The 19,034-nt window shown below is 42.3% G+C and overlaps 1 protein-coding gene across 3 annotated transcripts in view; it reads right to left on the bottom strand.

Moving 5' to 3' along the window:
- Nucleotides 1-19,034, bottom strand: part of LOC124622029 (RNA-binding protein 33-like) — a 246,829-nt gene that overhangs the window by 172,855 nt on the left and 54,940 nt on the right. For all 3 annotated transcript variants that reach the window (XM_047147585.1, XM_047147586.1, XM_047147587.1), the window contains exons 4-5: nucleotides 15,151-15,326; nucleotides 4,874-5,071 (exon numbers count right to left, since the gene is read on the bottom strand). In XM_047147585.1, the coding sequence (XP_047003541.1) occupies nucleotides 4,874-5,071; nucleotides 15,151-15,326 (374 nt within the window). The remainder of the gene's footprint in view (nucleotides 1-4,873; nucleotides 5,072-15,150; nucleotides 15,327-19,034) is intronic.

The following is a 19,034-nucleotide window of genomic DNA, read 5'->3' as shown; positions in this document are numbered from 1 at the left end:
TGTACTGGCCTGGCATCGACTCTGAAATCGCACACATGGTCGCTGCCTGCGGCCCTTGTGCGTCACAGGCCACGGCCCCGAAGTCATCTTTGTCACCGTGGCCTTCACCTGAGAGGCCCTGGGAGCGCATTCATGCTGACTTTGCGGGACCCTTTTTAGGTACTTATTGGCTCCTCGTAATTGACGCCTACTCTAACTTTCCTTTCATTGTCCGTTGCACGTCACCTACCACCGCAGCAACCACCAGTGCTCTCGCCCGCAGTTTTTCTTTGGAAGGCCTCCCCTCTACTCTTGTTACTGATAATGGTCCGCAATTTGCTTCTTCCGACTTTGCGGATTTTTGTGCTCGTCACGGCGTTACGCATGTCACGGCCCCGCCGTTCCATCCACAATCCAATGGTGAGGCTGAACGACTGGTCCGCACATTTAAGGCTCAGATGCGGAAACTTCTGACTTCTTCTGCTGCTGATGATGTGCTTCTACAGTTCCTGGCATCTTACCGTTTCACCCCCATGGGCGATCACAGCCCGGCTGAGCTCTTACATGGCTGACAGCCCCGCACGCTACTTCATCATCTGCAGCCTCCCACCTCACGGCCGCGGGTGCCTTCACTTGGCCGGTTCACCGCCGACGACCTCGTCTGGGTACGGGGATATGGCAGGCGGCCAAAATGGAGCCCGGGCCGCATCTTATGGCACCGTGGCAGACGCCTGTATGAAATCCAGACGGACACGGGTGTTGCAGTGCGTCATTCGGACCAGCTTCGGCCTCGGGTGCCAGCAGCGCCTGTTCCGAATGCCGCCACACCACCTTTGGCTCTACCTGATGCTCAGGATCTTGGCATCTCTCAATACTCACACCGCAGCCCTCTCACCGTCATCGCGATGCCAGCACCAGAATGGACGCCACCAGGAGACGTGCCCATGCAGGAACCGGAGGACCATCCTCTGCCAGAGTACATCTACTCGCCTCCTCCTCCAACGGACGCCGACACATCGCCCATGTCTCCTGTCATATCAACTGGACTTGCCGCAACGGGCGGATTGGTGCATGGGGCCCCAGCAGATTCGACCCCTACGTCTCCTGTCATCTCGACCCTTTATCATCGGGGACACTTCCGTCCGTACGGGAAGCCCGAATGCCGACTTGTTCACAGGTCCACTTACTCAGTGACTTATATGTGTTGTTGTGTTGTCCGAAATATATGTGTTAAATTTGAAGATTTAACATATATAACATCAAAACATTTTCTTCATAGCTTAGGTAAAACATATATTTTGATGATTAGTTTCTTAGGTAAAACATATATTTTGATGATTAGTTTCTATGAATTCTTCAGTTGTATAAAATTCGTTGTTTTTTAGCCAGGTTAGCAATGTATTCTTATATTTATTTATTGGTACTGTACGAGCTGGGCATGGTAACTTATTGAAAAATTTTATGCTTGAGTACTTATAGTTATTATGGACTACAGCAAGTCTTGTGGAAGGCAAGTCAAGCAGGTGACTGTTTCTTGTACTGTGTGCATGCACATCACATCTCATGTTCAATTTTTTCAGATTTTCTCTGGCATATATTAGACAGTTATATATGTACATGCTTGGCACTGTCATTACGCCAAGAGATTTAAAATAATTTCTGCAGGACTCTCTGGGTGCTAACCCCTCCATGCACCTGATTGCTTTCTTCTGCCATTTGAAAATACATTCAGCCCCTGGGGAGTTACCCCAAAGCAATATTCCATATTGCAGTTGGGAATGAAAAAAAAGCATAGTATGAGTGGAGTAGCAATTGCTTACTCACACTGTTTCTTAATTTATACAATAAGAAAAGTACTCGTGCTAGTTTACTACATAGATAATTGGTGTGTCCTTCCCATGAGAGCTTTTGGTCTATGATTAGTCCAAGTAATTTCACTGTTTTCTTTTCATTTTTAGTTACTTTGAGATTAAATATTATTCCTTCTGTTTTTGTTTGATTTATGCACAGCTGGTTAGCCTGACACCAGTAATTAGCCATTTGCATCATTTCTCTATTTTTGTCCAGTACACTCTGTAAGTTCTCTCCTGTACTTATTAATGGGCATATCATCAGCATATAGTATGTTCTTACACGGTATGTAATTCGAGAAGTCATTAACATAGACAATGAACAGAAAAGGTCCAAGAACAGAGCCTTGGGGTATTCCTCTTTCTATACGGAGTATTTCTGACCTCTGTTTATTTGCATATACAAGTTGTAAGCTATTGCTTGGATAAGATCTGAATAGTCGGAGTGTGTCATCTTAAATGCCATAGTATTTTAACTTTTTGATGAATATGTCATGTAACACCCGAGTCTAAAGCTTTACTTAGGTCAATAACTGTTCCAGACATTGATACCCTTTTTTCGTACCCTTCATAAACATTGCTTACCACAGCTTCTACTGCTTTTACAGTTGATAGGTGTGACCTGAAGCCAAACTGTTGTTCATTTAAAATTTTGTTGGTTTCAAAATACCTGTATATCTGCTTATGCACACAATTTTCTACTAGCTTGGATATGATTGGTACTATTGAAATGGGTCTGTAGTTATTTGGGAGGTTTCTTTCACCTTTTTTATACACAGGCAATGTAACTGTGAGCTTAAGACCGTCAGGGACTATTCCTTCATCACGTACCCTGTTTGAGAGTGAGAGAAGTGGCATTTCAATTTCTTTTGCTACACATTCAATGATGAGATTACTGAGTCCATAATAATCTTCTGTTTTGGAATTACTTAATTTGTTTATTGACTTATGAATATCATTTAATGGTATTCGGGTCCAAGTGAACTTCTCATTTCTTGTCTGTTTTGCACAAGTGAGCAATGCTTCTGCATCAGAGGCAGAATTGATGGGTGGGGCGGTGACGCTGTTTACAAAATATTCATTGAGAATATTGCAGTCAATACGGATACTCCTTTCTTTATTGGTATTATTAATTTCTCTTTTAATGACAGTCCAGGCAGCTTTACATTTATTTTTAGAATTTAAAATATATTCATAATTTGCACAGCACTTAGCATTTTTTATTTCTAATCTGTAAAGGTTTCTCATTTTAGTGTAATTTTCTTTGTCCCTATCACTGTTATGAGATTTGTCTTTCATAATCATCAGTAGTATTCTGAGTTTGTTAAGCTGTGGGGTGTACCACTTGTTAGTATTTTGTTGCTTATGTGTAACATTACTCAGGTACCTTTTTGTTACCAAGGGGCGTGTCATTTCTACTATATGCTTGATCTCTGTCAGGAAAATGGAAAAACATTTATTAATCGTTTTCTTGTTATCCATTACATGAGTCCAATCCATTTCTTTTAACTGGTTTATCATTTTGTTTACATTGCATTCACCTAGAATTCTATATGTCACTTTTCTCTCTGTAGAACTGAAGGCTGACTTTTCTATTTGAAGCCATAGCCCTTCATGATCTGATATTCCTAATTCTATTACATCACATTGTATGGAGTCTCTTTGTACATTGCTAATTATGTTATCAAGGCACGCATTCAGTCTAGTGGGTTTTTCATTGAGACAGTAATAGTTTAATGACTTCAGAGTGTTAATCATGTTAATTACAATTTTTCTCTTTGCCCTTATATCCATGTTAATATCACCTACAATTACAATTCTATGTTGTTTATATTTTGGCAACAACAATATTAAAGTATTAATTCTTTCTATAAATACTATCTCATCAGAGCCTGGGATTCGATAGATTGAGACAATTACAGTTTTCTGTTCATGCATTATCACACCGGCTACTTCTATTGTAGCTTCAAGGCATATTCTACTAAGGTCTATTACTGAGTACCTCATTTTCTTATGACTCTTGTGCAATACTTGGATGAGATAGATAAGTACTGCAAGGCAGAAAAACGGCAGACTGTTGATTATCAACAGTATAAAACATGGATTAATTTTGATAACAATTATAAAACTGAAGGGGTGCAGCAGGAAATAAGCATCCTGTGTGTTCATGAGCTTCCTGTGCAGAAGGTGAATATACTATGCAATAGCTAATGTGACACTAACGTGAACAACACTTGGAACATTGTATCAGACAACTGCTACCATTTTACACAGATGATGTTAGTAAATGGGGCAGCAGCACAATGATATCTACAGCAATAACATAGTATCTCATAGATAAGCTATTGTTAATGATAATACAAAATTTAATGGAAAGAATAATGGTGACCACTTAGCATATAGTTGATAAGGCACTGGGCAGCTGACACGCACAGAAACAAGATTTAAATACCCCATGTGGCTACACTGTCCTAGCACTGCAATCCAATAGCCACTTTTATCGCTTCCATTGTCAATATGCCACAGAGGAGTTACTAGTAATGAAATCTGCTTACAGTATATCTGATTTTTAATTGAGAAAGTAAAAACACAGTTTATCAAAAATTAGTAAAAAAAAAAAAATTAAGACAAACTGAGGAATTTATATAAGTGGTTTAGAAAAACAACAAAGGACGTAACTGTAGTTGCCCAGACTTCGATCTGGAACTGCTTTGTCCAATAATAATTTCATTCAAGGCTGTACTGCTTAAATTTCCTTCCAATATTTAATTTCAACATGAGTCCCTTATTATTACTAACCCTTTGGTCAGCCCCTTGCAACTAAAAAGATTTGCACCACATAAAATAAATTGAGTACATATATGGGTGGGAACTTTGTACATTTGTCTCGTCTCTTTTCCCTGTCATACACTAATTAACCAGACCGTGAGTAGTACAGTGAAAATGGATAATTTATTTTAAGTTTTCTCCTGAAAATGAATACATAAAAAATGGAACAGCAGCAAAAAGTAATTTAAAAACGAAAGTGATAAGTGCAAATTTACCTAAAGTGTCTGGGATATTTCCAAATGTCTTTGAGCTCTTCAGGGGAACAATATTGGTTCTCTCAGACTTAAAACGATCCCGGCTTTCCATTTCAGACTCTTCCTCCTCCTCAGATTCCACATGCGTTGTAGTCTCCGCAGATACATCTTCTGCATTGTTCTTCTCTGTACTGACGGAACCTACACTGTGGTTAGGATCTGAAATAAGACAGATGCTATGATGTAATGAACCATTAATAAAATACAAGAAATATTGTGAAAGTCTTTGCATGTCATTGAATGACATGGGATGAAATAATTTAAAAAAATGTGAAACAATGTTATATGATTATTCTGAAGCATTAAGGTATGAATCACTACATTTGCAAAATGTCAAACATATATATATTTTTACGTTTTATACCAGTGGTCATCAAAATGTGGCCAAAATCAGGTACTCATGTGTCCCATGATTCTCAGCTGTATTTCATATAACTAGCCTTTTTCCTGCAGCTTTGCCCATGTATGTGTTCAACACATATACTGAACACACCTCCTACTTCCCCCCTCCCCCCTGTGTCCACCTCTTCCTCAACCTCCCACCTCTACCTATCTACGCCTACTTCTCTCTTTGTTCATTTGCTTTGCCCCCTCACTTTGACTGCGCCTTCCTTCTCCCCCTCCCTTTGACCATATCCTTCTCCCATCTTTCCATCCCCACCTCTCCTTCTCCCTTTTTCACTGGCCCACCACCCCTCTTCACCTCCCGCTGCCTCGTGCATTTCCCCTTCCTCTCCTCACTCTGTCCATCTCCTCCTCTACTAATCTCAATCTGTTCCCAGCCATGTTTATCGGAATGTGTAGCCCCTGCAATACAGGTCAATAAAGCAGGATGCTATTACTCCCACAAGATGCCCACAGTGTTGGTACCCGAGACCTGCTGCTTCTATGCCAAATCTGATTGACATCGATGAAGGGATTTGAGAGGAGAGCCCAGACATGAACACTAACACCCTGCTTTATATATACACTCCTGGAAATGGAAAAAAGAACACATTGACACCGGTGTGTCAGACCCACCATACTTGCTCCAGACACTGCGAGAGGGCTGTACAAGCAATGATCACACACACGGCACAGCGGACACACCAGGAACCGCGGTGTTGGCCGTCGAATGGCGCTAGCAGCGCAGCATTTGTGCACCGCCGCCGTCAGTGTCAGCCAGTTTGCCGTGGCATACGGAGCTCCATCGCAGTCTTTAACACTGGTAGCATGCCGCGACATCGTGGACGTGAACCGTATGTGCAGTTGACGGACTTTGAGCGAGGGCGTATAGTGGGCATGCGGGAGGCCGGGTGGACGTACCGCCGAATTGCTCAACACGTGGGGCGTGAGGTCTCCACAGTACATCGATGTTGTCGCCAGTGGTCGGCGGAAGGTGCACGTGCCCGTCGACCTGGGACCGGACCGCAGCGACGCACGGATGCACGCCAAGACCGTAGGATCCTACGCAGTGCCGTAGGGGACCGCACCACCACTTCCCAGCAAATTAGGGACACTGTTGCTCCTGGGGTATCGGCGAGGACCATTCGCAACCGTCTCCATGAAGCTGGGCTACGGTCCCGCACACCGTTAGGCCGTCTTCTGCTCACGCCCCAACATCGTGCAGCCCGCCTCCAGTGGTGTCGCGACAGGCGTGAATGGAGGGACGAATGGAGACGTGTCGTCTTCAGCGATGAGAGTCGCTTCTGCCTTGGTGCCAATGATGGTCGTATGCGTGTTTGGCGCCGTGCAGGTGAGCGCCACAATCAGGACTGCATACGACCGAGGCACACAGGGCCAACACCCGGCATCATGGTGTGGGGAGCGATCTCCTACACTGGCCGTACACCACTGGTGATCGTCGAGGGGACACTGAATGGTGCACGGTACATCCAAACCGTCATCGAACCCATCGTTCTACCATTCCTAGACCGGCAAGGGAACTTGCTGTTCCAACAGGACAATGCACGTCCGCATGTATCCCGTGCCACCCAACGTGCTCTACAAGGTGTAAGTCAACTACCCTGGCCAGCAAGATCTCCGGATCTATCCCCCATTGAGCATGTTTGGGACTGGATGAAGTGTCGTCTCACGCGGTCTGCACGTCCAGCACGAACGCTGGTCCAACTGAGGCGCCAGGTGGAAATGGCATGGCAAGCCGTTCCACAGGACTACATCCAGCATCTCTACGATCGTCTCCATGGGAGAATAGCAGCCTGCATTGCTGCGAAAGGTGGATATACACTGTACTAGTGCCGACATTGTGCATGCTCTGTTGCCTGCGTCTATGTGCCTGTGGTTCTGTCAGTGTGATCATGTGAGGTATCTGACCCCAGGAATGTGTCAATAAAGTTTCCCCTTCCTGGGACAATGAATTCACGGTGTTCTTATTTCAATTTCCAGGAGTGTATAATAGATAATATGCACCTAGGAACTGACAGCCAAATCCAATAACACCAACTAATGTTAAGTGTTTTATTTTTTGAGTGTAGTTGTATTGCTCAGTAACAAACAAAAATAATCAGAGGCAGTAATAATTTAAGATGTACTTAACTTTAAGTGACTACGGTGAATTTGGCCTTGAGCTAAGTAAAGCTAGCTACTTACCTCAGGAGCAGAGTAGTTTATAAGATGGACACTGTGGGGATGGATTTGAGGATGTGAGAGGGGGAATGTTTTACTATCTGTCTTGCAGTACTGACAACTCACAGGCATGCATGATTAGTATCAATCAGCTGCTATTATATAACTTCTGACATGGAAGTAACATGGATTTGTGGATGAACATTACAGAGACTGTCATCTTCAAATGTGGTACTTATTCATAACCAGGAACATTAAATTAATTAATGATGTTGTCATACAATAATACAACACAGTGAGTACAAGGAAACTGGCATTTAAATATTTTACCAAACTTTTGTGATGGTGTCTTGTACGAATATTGCATTTAAATATTAGTAAAAATACTATCATTAATCAAAGACACACACACACACACACACACACACACACACATAGTAAAATCAACATTGCTTCACAACATGGCTGTACTATCACAACTGTCAGATCACAGATGTTGGCAGCAATCTGAAACAGATCACAGTCAACATCAAGTGATCTGAATAGAGCAGACATCATGTAATCAGTACTTTGGGGCCGCCAGCCAACTAAGCGTGTGTCTACTATCGAATAATCCTATCAATAACAAAAGTGACCAATAATTATATAAACGGAATTATAGAACACAAACCTGTGAAGTCGACGTTTTATGCCATCAAATTTTCTCAGTGTAATTACCACCGTATAAATGATTTAGCACAGACAGGGAAGTTTATCCAACACAATGTAGATGTTCATTGCTACTATACTGTGATTAAGATTAGTTTGCACTTGACAGTTAAGAACATGTGTTGCCTTGTATCTGACTGGGCCAATCATACCTTGCAGTAAAGTGTACAAGTCCTGCATGGTTGCAATCTACCTGGCATGTGCTCTGTGTTAGATGTTGGTGTGCCACAACAGATGGCACCGTGTTGCTTTCATCAACTGTCAGACGCAAAGTTAAGTTTAATAAGGCTATAATGATAATGATAGTGGAAGATTTTGCATTTAGGAAACACTAAGATGGGGTGAGGAGCCATGGTGATACTTGAAGATGAAAAAGGTGACAAACGCTTGAAAAAGATGATACAATATTTTAAAAAGGTGATTAAAAGGCGACAAATTATTTCAATAAATAGATGTGGCACAAATAAGTTGCGTTCAGTTTTGATAATTCCCTACCAAGGAGGTCAATTACGAGCGTAATAAATTTCTCTATTATGATCTGGAATGGGGTGTGGCCATTCTTTTCTTCACACAAATTTATTATTATATGCAGGTACATTAGTAATTTAGTATAGGTAATTCTATCTCGTTAAATGTAATTCACAAACACTATTTACTTCACATTTTTACAAGTAATGACTTTCCACACATCAGCACTGGAGAAAGATCAACAAAATATTTCTGAAGTACTGTTTCCTAGGAACCTTAGCAAAAGATGAAGTAATCATACTAAACAATGTAAAATCCAGGATGGAATACAGCAATAATGAAAAGGATAGTTGCTACTCACCATATAGCAGAGATACTGAGTCGCAAAAAGGCACAGCAGAAAGGCTGTCACACAATTAGCTATCTGCCAACAAGGCCTTTGTCAAAAATTACACAACATACACACATCAGACAGAAGTCTGGCTCCAGCTGCCAGAGAATGTGGTCGCACGCGTGTGTGTGTGTGTGTGTGTGTGTGTGTGTGTGTGTGTGTGTGTGTGTTGCCTAATGGGACAAAGGCCTCATTGACCGAAAGCTAATTGTCTGACAGTCTGTTTGTTGTGCTTTTCTGCAATGCAGCATCTCCACTATATGGTGAGTAGCAACTATCCTTTTCATTATATTGTTACACTAATTATATTACATTTTTCTTTTCCCAAGATATTTATGAATGGTTTCAACCTCCCTCTTTCTTGTATAAATTATTTATGCACCCTCAAGTGAACTCTGGGTTAATTTTGTTGCCTTTAGACCATTTTTTCGAGTGATTTTTTTCCATTTAGCTGAAGCCTGAGAGAAAAGTTCTTCTCGTGCCTCGTTAGATAGTTGGTGGCCTTTCATCCTCTCTTTCAGAGCAGTTTTATCGAATAGTTAACTGATTATTCCATGTTATTCACCTTTTTAATCCCCTCTTCAAGATAATTTTTGGTTTTGTTTCTCTTTTTGCTTTCCTTTTAATTCAAGTTCTCTTTTCCTTTCACATTCATTATTGTAAGCAGTATAATTTGCATGTGCTGGCTGTCCATACCTAATGTGCTGTGAGTCAATTGGAAAAAAAAAAAAAAAAAAAAAATGCGGGAATTGTCCCAAGGCATCCATCACAATCAAAACACTGTTTAAAAATTTTCTGATCATTTTTGCCTTATCTTCTTCTAATACACTATGTGATCGAAAGTATCTGAACACCCCCCCCCCCCCCCCCCCCCCCAAAGCAAACTTTTTTCATATTAGTTGCATTGCGCTGCCACCTACTGCCAGGCACTCCATATCAGCGACCTCAGTAATCATTAGACATAGTGAGAGAGCAGAATAGGGCACTGTGCAGAACTTACAGACTTCGAATATGATCAGGTGATTGGGTGTCATTTGTGTCATACGTCTGAACACAAGATTTCCACTCCTAAACATCCCTAGGTCCACTGTTTCTGATGTGATAGTGAAGTGGAAACGTGAAGAGACACATACAGCACAAATGTGTACACCCTGACCTCGTCTGTTGACTGACAGAGACCACCAACAGTTGAAGAGGGTCGTAATGTGTAATATGCAGACATCTATCCAGACCATCACACAGGAATTCCAAACTGCATCAGGATACACTGCAAGTACTATGACAGTTAGGCAGGAGGTGAGAAAACTTGGATTTCATGGTCAAGTAGTTGCTCATAAGCCACACATCACACCGGTAAATGCCATAGAATGCCTCACTTTGCTTAAGGAGCATAAACATTGGACGATTGAACAGTGGAAAAACGTTGTGTGGAGTGACGAATCATGGTACACGATGAGGCGATCTGATGGCAGGGTGTGGGTATGGCAAATGCTTGGTGAACGTCATCTGTCAGTGTGTGTAATCCCAAGAGTAAAATTTGGAGGTGGTGCTGTTATGGTGGTGGTGTGTTTTTCACTGAGGGGGCTTCCACCCTTTGTTGTTTTGCATGGCACTTTAACAGTACAGGCCTACATTGATGTTTTAAGCACCTTTTTGCTTCCCACTGTTAAAGAGTAATTCGGGGATGGCGATCGTATCTTTCAACATGATCGAGCTCCTGTTCATAATGCACGGCCTGTTGCGGAGTGGTTACATGACAACAAACGGCCTGTTGCGGAGTGGTTACTTGACAACAACATCCCTGTCATAGACTGGCCTGCACAGAGTCCTGACCTGAATCCTACAGAACACCTTTGGGATGTTTTGGAACGCCGACTTCATGCCAGGCCTCACCGACCAACATCCATACCTCTCCTCAGTGTAGCACTCCGTGAAGAATGGGCTGCCATTCCCCAAGAAACCTTCCAGCATCTGATTGAAAATATGCCAGCGAGAGTGGAAGCTGTCATCAAGGCTAAGTGTGAGCCAACATATTGAATTCCAACATTACCGGTGCAGGGTGCCACGAACCTGTGACTTATTTTCAGCCAGGTGTCCAGATACTTTTGATCACATAGTGTATGTACTTCACAACAGACCATCATCTCTCCATGTCCTTGTTGCTATGGGGCAATATAAGAGGACCTTAAACAAGTTTTGAGACATTTGGATACTTTAACTCTACGGATGATGAGTCTCTTATTGAGATGTGCTTCTACCAATAATTGTCAATACTTTTATTACCTTAAACTGGGTAGAACAGACTGGCATGTCCGTCCCGCCAACTTAAACCCGATAAAACATGTGGGATGCATGGGAGAGATGTACTGCAGCATGTGCACATGCACCAAGCATCCAGCAGTTCTCAACCACACTGGTGGATGACTTGAACGTTGTATCGCAAGAACTCCTTACCAATCTTGTGGTCTGAACAGGAAGACATCGCCATCTGTTATGATCACACTCCCTGAACCATGTCCCAACTTTTGTAATGTCCAGGGAACCATCATAAATTGCGCTGAATTCAGTGTAATTATAGTCTTTGAATTAAAGTGTCATTTTTGATCATCTTATTGTGTATTTTTTTGTTACCTTCTGGACTACACTGCAGCAGTTCTTTCTAGGTATGGTCAAAGTTTCAAAGAGCTATGTTACTTGGTAATGACATATCATATGAAAGTTACTTTTGTCCATATGTTTTGCACACCAGTGCATTTATTCTTTAGCAGTTGTGACCACACATTTCCATTTGTAAAAGGTGTTAACATTTAACAGCTTCTGAAGAAGGATAACCTACGTACATTTTTAACCGCTAGAGAATAAATACTTACCATCTGCAAATGTTGGCAGTACCTGACTCCTTCCATACAGTTCACAGGTCCCCTCACAAAGACCACCTGGATCGGCACCCTGACACACTCTCGTGAACCGCGACATAAACAGTTATATTTAAGCGATTGCAAACAAGTACTCAGCACTTTCTTTACGCTGTATTACTGTTGTCCAGTCAATGTGTTCAGTGCTAAGCACAACCTGTATCTTACATGTTGCTTTATAATGTACTACGTTTCAAACGTGTTTGTTCTTGCTACAATACCTGCCCTGCATGATAAGTGTGTTGTAGCCTACTTTACCGAATGCTATTGCAAGGGCTACACATTGTGAGCATAGCTGGGGCAGGTTGGAATGGACAGAGGAGGTGATGGAAAGGGAGGAGGAAATGGACAGAGGGAGAGGGAGGAGGAAATGGGCAGAGAGGGGAGGAGGGGACGTCCCTGAGGCAGGTGGAAAGTGTAGATGGGTGGTGGGCAGGTGGAAAAGGAAGAGGACGAGGTGAAGATGGAAAGGGAGGGAGGGAGATGAAGGTATGGTCAGAGCTAGGGTGGAGACAGTGTAATACGAAACGGGATGGAGGAGATAATGAAACATAAAGTGGAGAGGAGGAGACAAATAGCAATGGGAGGACGAGGTGGACAGACAGTGGGAGGATGAGGTGAGCAGACAGAGGGAGGACAAGGTGGACAGACAGAGGGAGGACGAGGTGGACAGACAGAGGGAGGACGAGGTGGACACAGAGGGGGAGGTGTTCAATACATGTGTCAAATGCATACACAGGTGAAGCTGAGGAGAAAAGGCTAGTTGATAATAAGACTGGTACATATGTGCTCCAAGGTGCTGCCCCACAATGTCAGTATTATTGAAAGAGAGGAGAAAAAAAAAATTACGACCTCTGTTTGATTCCATAAATGCCAGAATCAAGTTTACGAAAATATTTGTTGTCAGCATGCAGAGACAAAAAGTAATATGCAAGAAATTGAGGTAAAATAACTAAATGTGACATAATTTAAAGGAGCGAAGCAATTTCTGATTTTTTTTTTTTTTTTAAATCCACATATCTTTATTTTTTTTTTTTTTTTTTTTGCTGATCTATGACGGGCAGTCAAATGCAAACTGAACACCTGTCACAATGGGACCATGGAATGGTAATCACCACAAGAATTATATTAAGAAATTTATTCCACTCGGAGACAAGATGATCAATTCTTGTTTCGTAGAACATGGCCGGCTGCTGATGGCTCCACAACCGTACCAACTATTGCAATTCCTCGTCCGACTGAAACCGACATCCACACGTCTTCCTTCAGGTCGCCAAAGATGTGAAAATCACATGGTGAAATATCTGGGCTGTACAGTAGACGTACTGTTTCCCAACCACAACAATGAAGCACAGCCTTTGGCTGAATGGCAAAGTGTACGGGGTGTTATCGTGCTAAAGGATGATTCCGCCTGACAGCCAGAGGGCAAAAGGCAAAGCCAACAGTGAGAACATGCCACACCTCCCACGCCAAAGAAATCCAAAACTGTACACATGAGTTTTGGTAAGGGCATGATGACCTTCTCCTTCAACTGCAGGAGCCCTCTGTTGGCCAAGTTCCTTGAGTGTGGAACCACAATCAATGCGCAGCACTATGAAGTCTTTGCAGAAACTGTGATGTGCCATAAAGTCAAAATGCCCAGCAACGTTGTCAGATGGAATCATCCTGTTGCATGATAAAGTTCACCCTCACATTGCCAATCAGACGAAGGCTACACTTCAGCAACTTGGTTGGGAAACACTGCAATATCCTCTGTATAGCCCAAAACTTTAATGTAGGATTTCCACATCTCTTGCGCCCCGAAGAAAGATGTGTGTGGATGTTGGTTTCAGTTGGACGAAGAAGAGTAAGTGTGGGTGCAGTTGTGGATCCGTCAGTAGCTGCTGCATTCTATGAAACAGGAATTGACCGTCTCTTCTCCCTGTGGGATGTATGTCTCAACGCATGTGACGATTACTTTTGAACGGAACCATTCCATGGTCCCGCTGTAGAGGATGTTCAGGTTTCATTTGATTGCTCCTTATATTTGCTTTTCCTTACACAACCAGCCACTCTTTTTCCATATTTCTGTATTTATCTTTCTTCAGGTTATTGACTTACACTTTGTATGCCATTCCTGACAGCTTCTTTTTTGGGGGACTCAATTCGAAGCAGGACTCATCACTGAAGACAATTATACTCCAGACCAAGCGATTCCAACCTGAAGATATGTTTGGAGATGCCCCAGACAGTGATCAGATACCAACCTGAATGTTGCCCACCATGTGGCCCAACAACGAGGAGTGATGGTCTGGGATGAAATTCCTTTTCAAAACAGAACACCTTTAGTAGTCATCTGCAGCACTTTACAGCACAGTGGTGTGTCAACAATATTCTATGCCCTCCACGGTAAGCCACCCTGAGCTTACATTTCAGCAAGATTACGCCTGCTGCAAATGGCGAGAGCTTCTATGGTTTATCTTCATGCCTACCAAACTCTATCTTGGCAAGAAAGGTTGCTAGATCTCTCCCAACAGAGAACATTTGGAGTATTATAGCAGGATCCTCCAGCCAGCTTGTGACTGACAATCTAACATGCCAACTGCACAGAATGTGGTACAATGTCCCTCAGGAGGACACCCAACAACTCTTCAATGCATGTCAAGCGAAATAATTGCTTGCATAAGGCCCAGAGGTGGACCAACATGTTGCTGACTTGCGCAATTTGTGAGGCTCTTTCTCTTGAATAACTCATAAAAATTTTTTCTGAAATAGTAATCATTTGTTTATCTCTATATGCACATCACATCTACTGATTTCAATTCCATTCATGTGATTCCTCTGTGGTGCTTTTTTTGGGTGTATTTACAGTTGGATAAATGGAGGACAGAAAAAGTAGAAATGAGTAACAATTTAATATGGAAAATAAGAATTCGAGCTAGTTCAGTGTAGGGGGTCACCTAAAGATTTCTAGTGCACTTTACTACTAGTGTCATCATAACAAATGAAAATGAAGGATATATAATACCAAAAATAATCACTTATTGACAATATAATGTAAATGGATAGATAAAAAATATAATCTATCCATTTACATTATAAAGATAAAAGAGAGCAAGAGAGGTCTAGCTGTCCTTCAGCTTACTCTTCACATACTTCAGAGCTACATTTTAGGTATTGACAAACAAGCAATGGATAAATATGAACAATACCTGTGGTTTCTGGTTCTGCAGTTACTTTCTCTATTTCTGTGCCAAAAGTGGATTGTTCTTCAACAAGTTTCTGTTGGCTAACATCAGCACTTTCTTGTATTTCTGAATCTAAGTCATCAAGGCCATCAGTTACACCCAAATCTAAAATATCATCTTCAGCTGGCTCATCAGTTTCTCTGAAAATAAGAAAACAATGTATATTCATGAGCCCTAATAAGTGTATGGAAACCATTTGCAGTAACAGGTATTTCAAGAGATAGATCAACAGCAAACCTTTTAAACCTTACACATTAAGTGCCCAATTTACTTTTCTTTAAGAGAGAGAGAGAGAGAGAGAGAGAGAGAGAGAGAGAGAGAGAGAGAGAGAGAGAGAGAGAGAGAGAGAAATGAAACTAACTCTTTGTGTACAAATAGGAATAAATTACTCCTCAGATGAGATGGATATTTCACCTCAACTCTGTGTTCAATGTGTATCTGACTGACTTCTAAGTCCACTCTCCAGCACCTGTTTCTACTTCCCTGTTAGAATAATAATAATAATAATAATAGTAATAATAATAATAATAATAAACCCTGTGGAGGCCCGGGAAAAGAATAGGCCCCCGGTATGTTCTGCCAGTCGTAAAAGGCGATGAAAAGAACAAACCACTAATAGGGCTAACCCCCCTTTTAGTGTGATTAGTTGGTTCAGGACAGAACTAATGAAGCCTCGGACAAGCGCTGTCATGGTCGGGGACGACACTTGAACCCTATGCCCGCCCACAATGGTAACGACACTGCTAGCCACGCGGAAAATGATTTAAATCCAAATAGAGGTGTTTTGCAGGATATGTTTCCTGCAACCACTCTAGAAGGAAAACAAAGACAGAGGATGGTCATATGACGTTAACAGACACCTCATGTTCTGTTATTACCAAGCAACAAACTTAGGAACCAACACAACTGGATACAGATCACAAGTATACACAACATTTATTATCAGATACCCAGAATTAAAATTTTTAACAGAACAACAACTAGCTGATCAAATCCATGTAATAATAAAAAATAACAGGATACCCCAGTCATAATTAGAAAACATCAAACAACAAGTACAACAAATACTAGAATAAAATAATGTGCAATCAGAAGAAGAAGAAAATACAGTAATGGAATCAAACATCCCAGAGCAAACAAACAAAGAACACCACGCATCAATTAAACAATCAGCGGAAAATGACATCTTAAGACGGCCACCAGAACAAGCACAAATAGAACATGAAGTGACACACATGTTAGATATAGAAGGAAAATTTCAGCTAACATATATAGAATACAAAGACACAAATACAGACATTAGACCATTCTTGCATAGACCACCAAATAACTCACAAGTCGAAACAACAATAACGACTATCAACACAATCATACACAACAAAATAAATGAAAATACAACTATGGAAGAGTTACTACTACTGGTTTATATAGGAGCACTCACTACACTAAATATACACACTAGGCAGAGATCAGAACAAACCAACACACAGAAGAAACCCACAAAACCAGCATGGCAACACAGGCTACAGATCAGAATAGAAAAACTGAGAAAAGACATCGGACAGCTAACACAATTTATAAGAAATGAAATATCAGAAAAAAAACAAAAAAGGTTAGGTAAAATCTCACAACAAGAAGCGATAGAGCAATCAGATGAAAAGAAGCAGAAATTACAAGCATTGGCCAAACGACTTAGAAGATACAAAAAAAGTGAATATAGAAGGAAACAAAACCAAACATTCAACACAAACCAAAAGAAATTTTACCAGACAATAGATAACACACACATTAAAATAGACAATCCACCAAACATAACAGACATGGAACACTTCTGGAGCAACACAATGTCAAACCCGGTACAACATAACAGGCATGCATGGTGGATACAAGCAGAAACAGACACATACAAGATGATACCACAAATGCCCGAAGTGATAATTTTGCAACATGAGGTCACCCGAGCAATTAATTCTACGCACAATTGGAAAGCCCCTGGAAAAGATAAAATAGCAAATTTCTGGCTAAAGAAGTTCACCTCAACACATTCACATCTAACCAAGTTTTATTTACATTCCCTCCGCAAACATGCCTTCGCCCTAGCCAGATTACACTCCCATATTTTATTTTCTCAGGCTTGTCTGACATTTGGCATTACCCCCAAAGGCCTCACACTTATAGTTCCCATCTCTGGCTGTAACCCATCTTTCCATCAGTCCCTATACCAGTTCCAAACAAAACAATCCATTGCCCTCACACACTTACATCTTTCACCTACACATCAACTCAGCCAATGAACACACCCGTCAACTCCCATCCTTAATAAAAGTCCTCAAGCTTTCCTCTCCCACATCCACACCAGCTGTTCAGAGCATCCTACTACAGCCTAACCGCAAATTAGAACAGCATGCCACCCTCCACCTCAAAAAACTATCCAATCTCCTGGTTTCTCACCTCCGGAAAGGCAACTCACTCACCCTTCACAACCTTTCCAGCAAACCTCAACCTCCTCTCATTGCACACAGACCCAGTCTCTCCCATCTACTCAATCTCCCACTTCCAGCTCCACTCCCCCCAAAACCTCAAAATTCCACACAATCTGGAACCACAACACTCTAATTCAGTAGTTAACCTTTCCTCCAAACCTCTTTCCCAGTCCGAAATCTCTGTCCTATCCAAAGGCCTCACCTTCAGCCCCACTCCCAGATTCAACCAAACAGCCCTTGTCAAAGATTTACTGTCCTACACCCGTACTCTCTGCTGGAAATATCACTTTGCCACGAAGAAAAATGATGCTAATCCTACTCCTAATGATCCAACTCCCCAAGACACTATCCAAATTGAACCCTGCCTGGAACAGTTCCGTCCTCTGTCACAGCGGGACTCACCTCCTGTTCCTCAAAATCACCCTCTCCAAACCTTCCAGGAATTTCTGACTTCCAGCCTTGCCTCTCAATCCTTCTTAAGAAACCTTAATCCCACTCCCAACACCACCACTGCTGAAGCCCAGGCTATCCGTGATCTGAAGGCTGACCGATCCATCGTCATTCTTCTGGCGGACAAGGGTTCCACGACCGTGGTACTTGATCGTCGGGAGTATGTGGCTGAAGGACTTCGTCAGCTTTCAGACAACACTACATACAAAGTTTGCCAAGGTAATCCCATTCCTGATGTCCAGGCGGAGCTTCAAGGAATCCTCAGAACCTTAGGCCCCCTACAAAACCTTTCACCTCACTCCATCAACCTCCTGACCCCACCAACACCCCGCACCCCTACCTTCTACCTTCTTCCTAAAATTCACAAACTCAATCATCCCGACCGCCCCATTGTAGCTGGTTACCAAGCCCCCACAGAACGTATCTCTGCCTACGTAGATCAACACCTTCAACCCATTACATGCAGTCTCCCATCCTTCATCAAAGACACCAACCACTTTCTCGAACCTTGGAATCCTTACACAGTCTGTTACCCCCGGAAACCATCCTTGTAACCATTGATGCCACTTCCTTATACACAAATATTCCGCACGTCCAGGGCCTCGCTGCGATGGAGCACTTCCTTTCACGCCGATCACCAGCCACCCTACCAAAAACCTCTTTCCTCATTACCTTAGCCAGCTTCATCCTGACCCACAACTTCTTCACTTTCGAAGGCCAGACATACCAACAATTAAAGGGAACAGCCATGGGTACCAGGAAGGCCCCCTCGTACGCCAACCTATTCATGGGTCACTTAGAGGAAGCCTTCTTGGTTACCCAGGCCTGCCAACCCAAAGTTTGGTACAGATTTACTGATGACATCTTCATGATCTGGACTCACAGTGAAGAAGAACTCCACAATTTCCTCTCCAA

This window comes from Schistocerca americana, chromosome 7, assembly GCF_021461395.2.
Source record: "Schistocerca americana isolate TAMUIC-IGC-003095 chromosome 7, iqSchAmer2.1, whole genome shotgun sequence".
NCBI classification, from domain to species: Eukaryota; Metazoa; Arthropoda; class Insecta; order Orthoptera; family Acrididae; genus Schistocerca; species Schistocerca americana.
The sequence above is the reverse complement of the archived record's forward strand: the minus strand, read 5'-3'. Positions and strand labels throughout refer to the sequence as shown.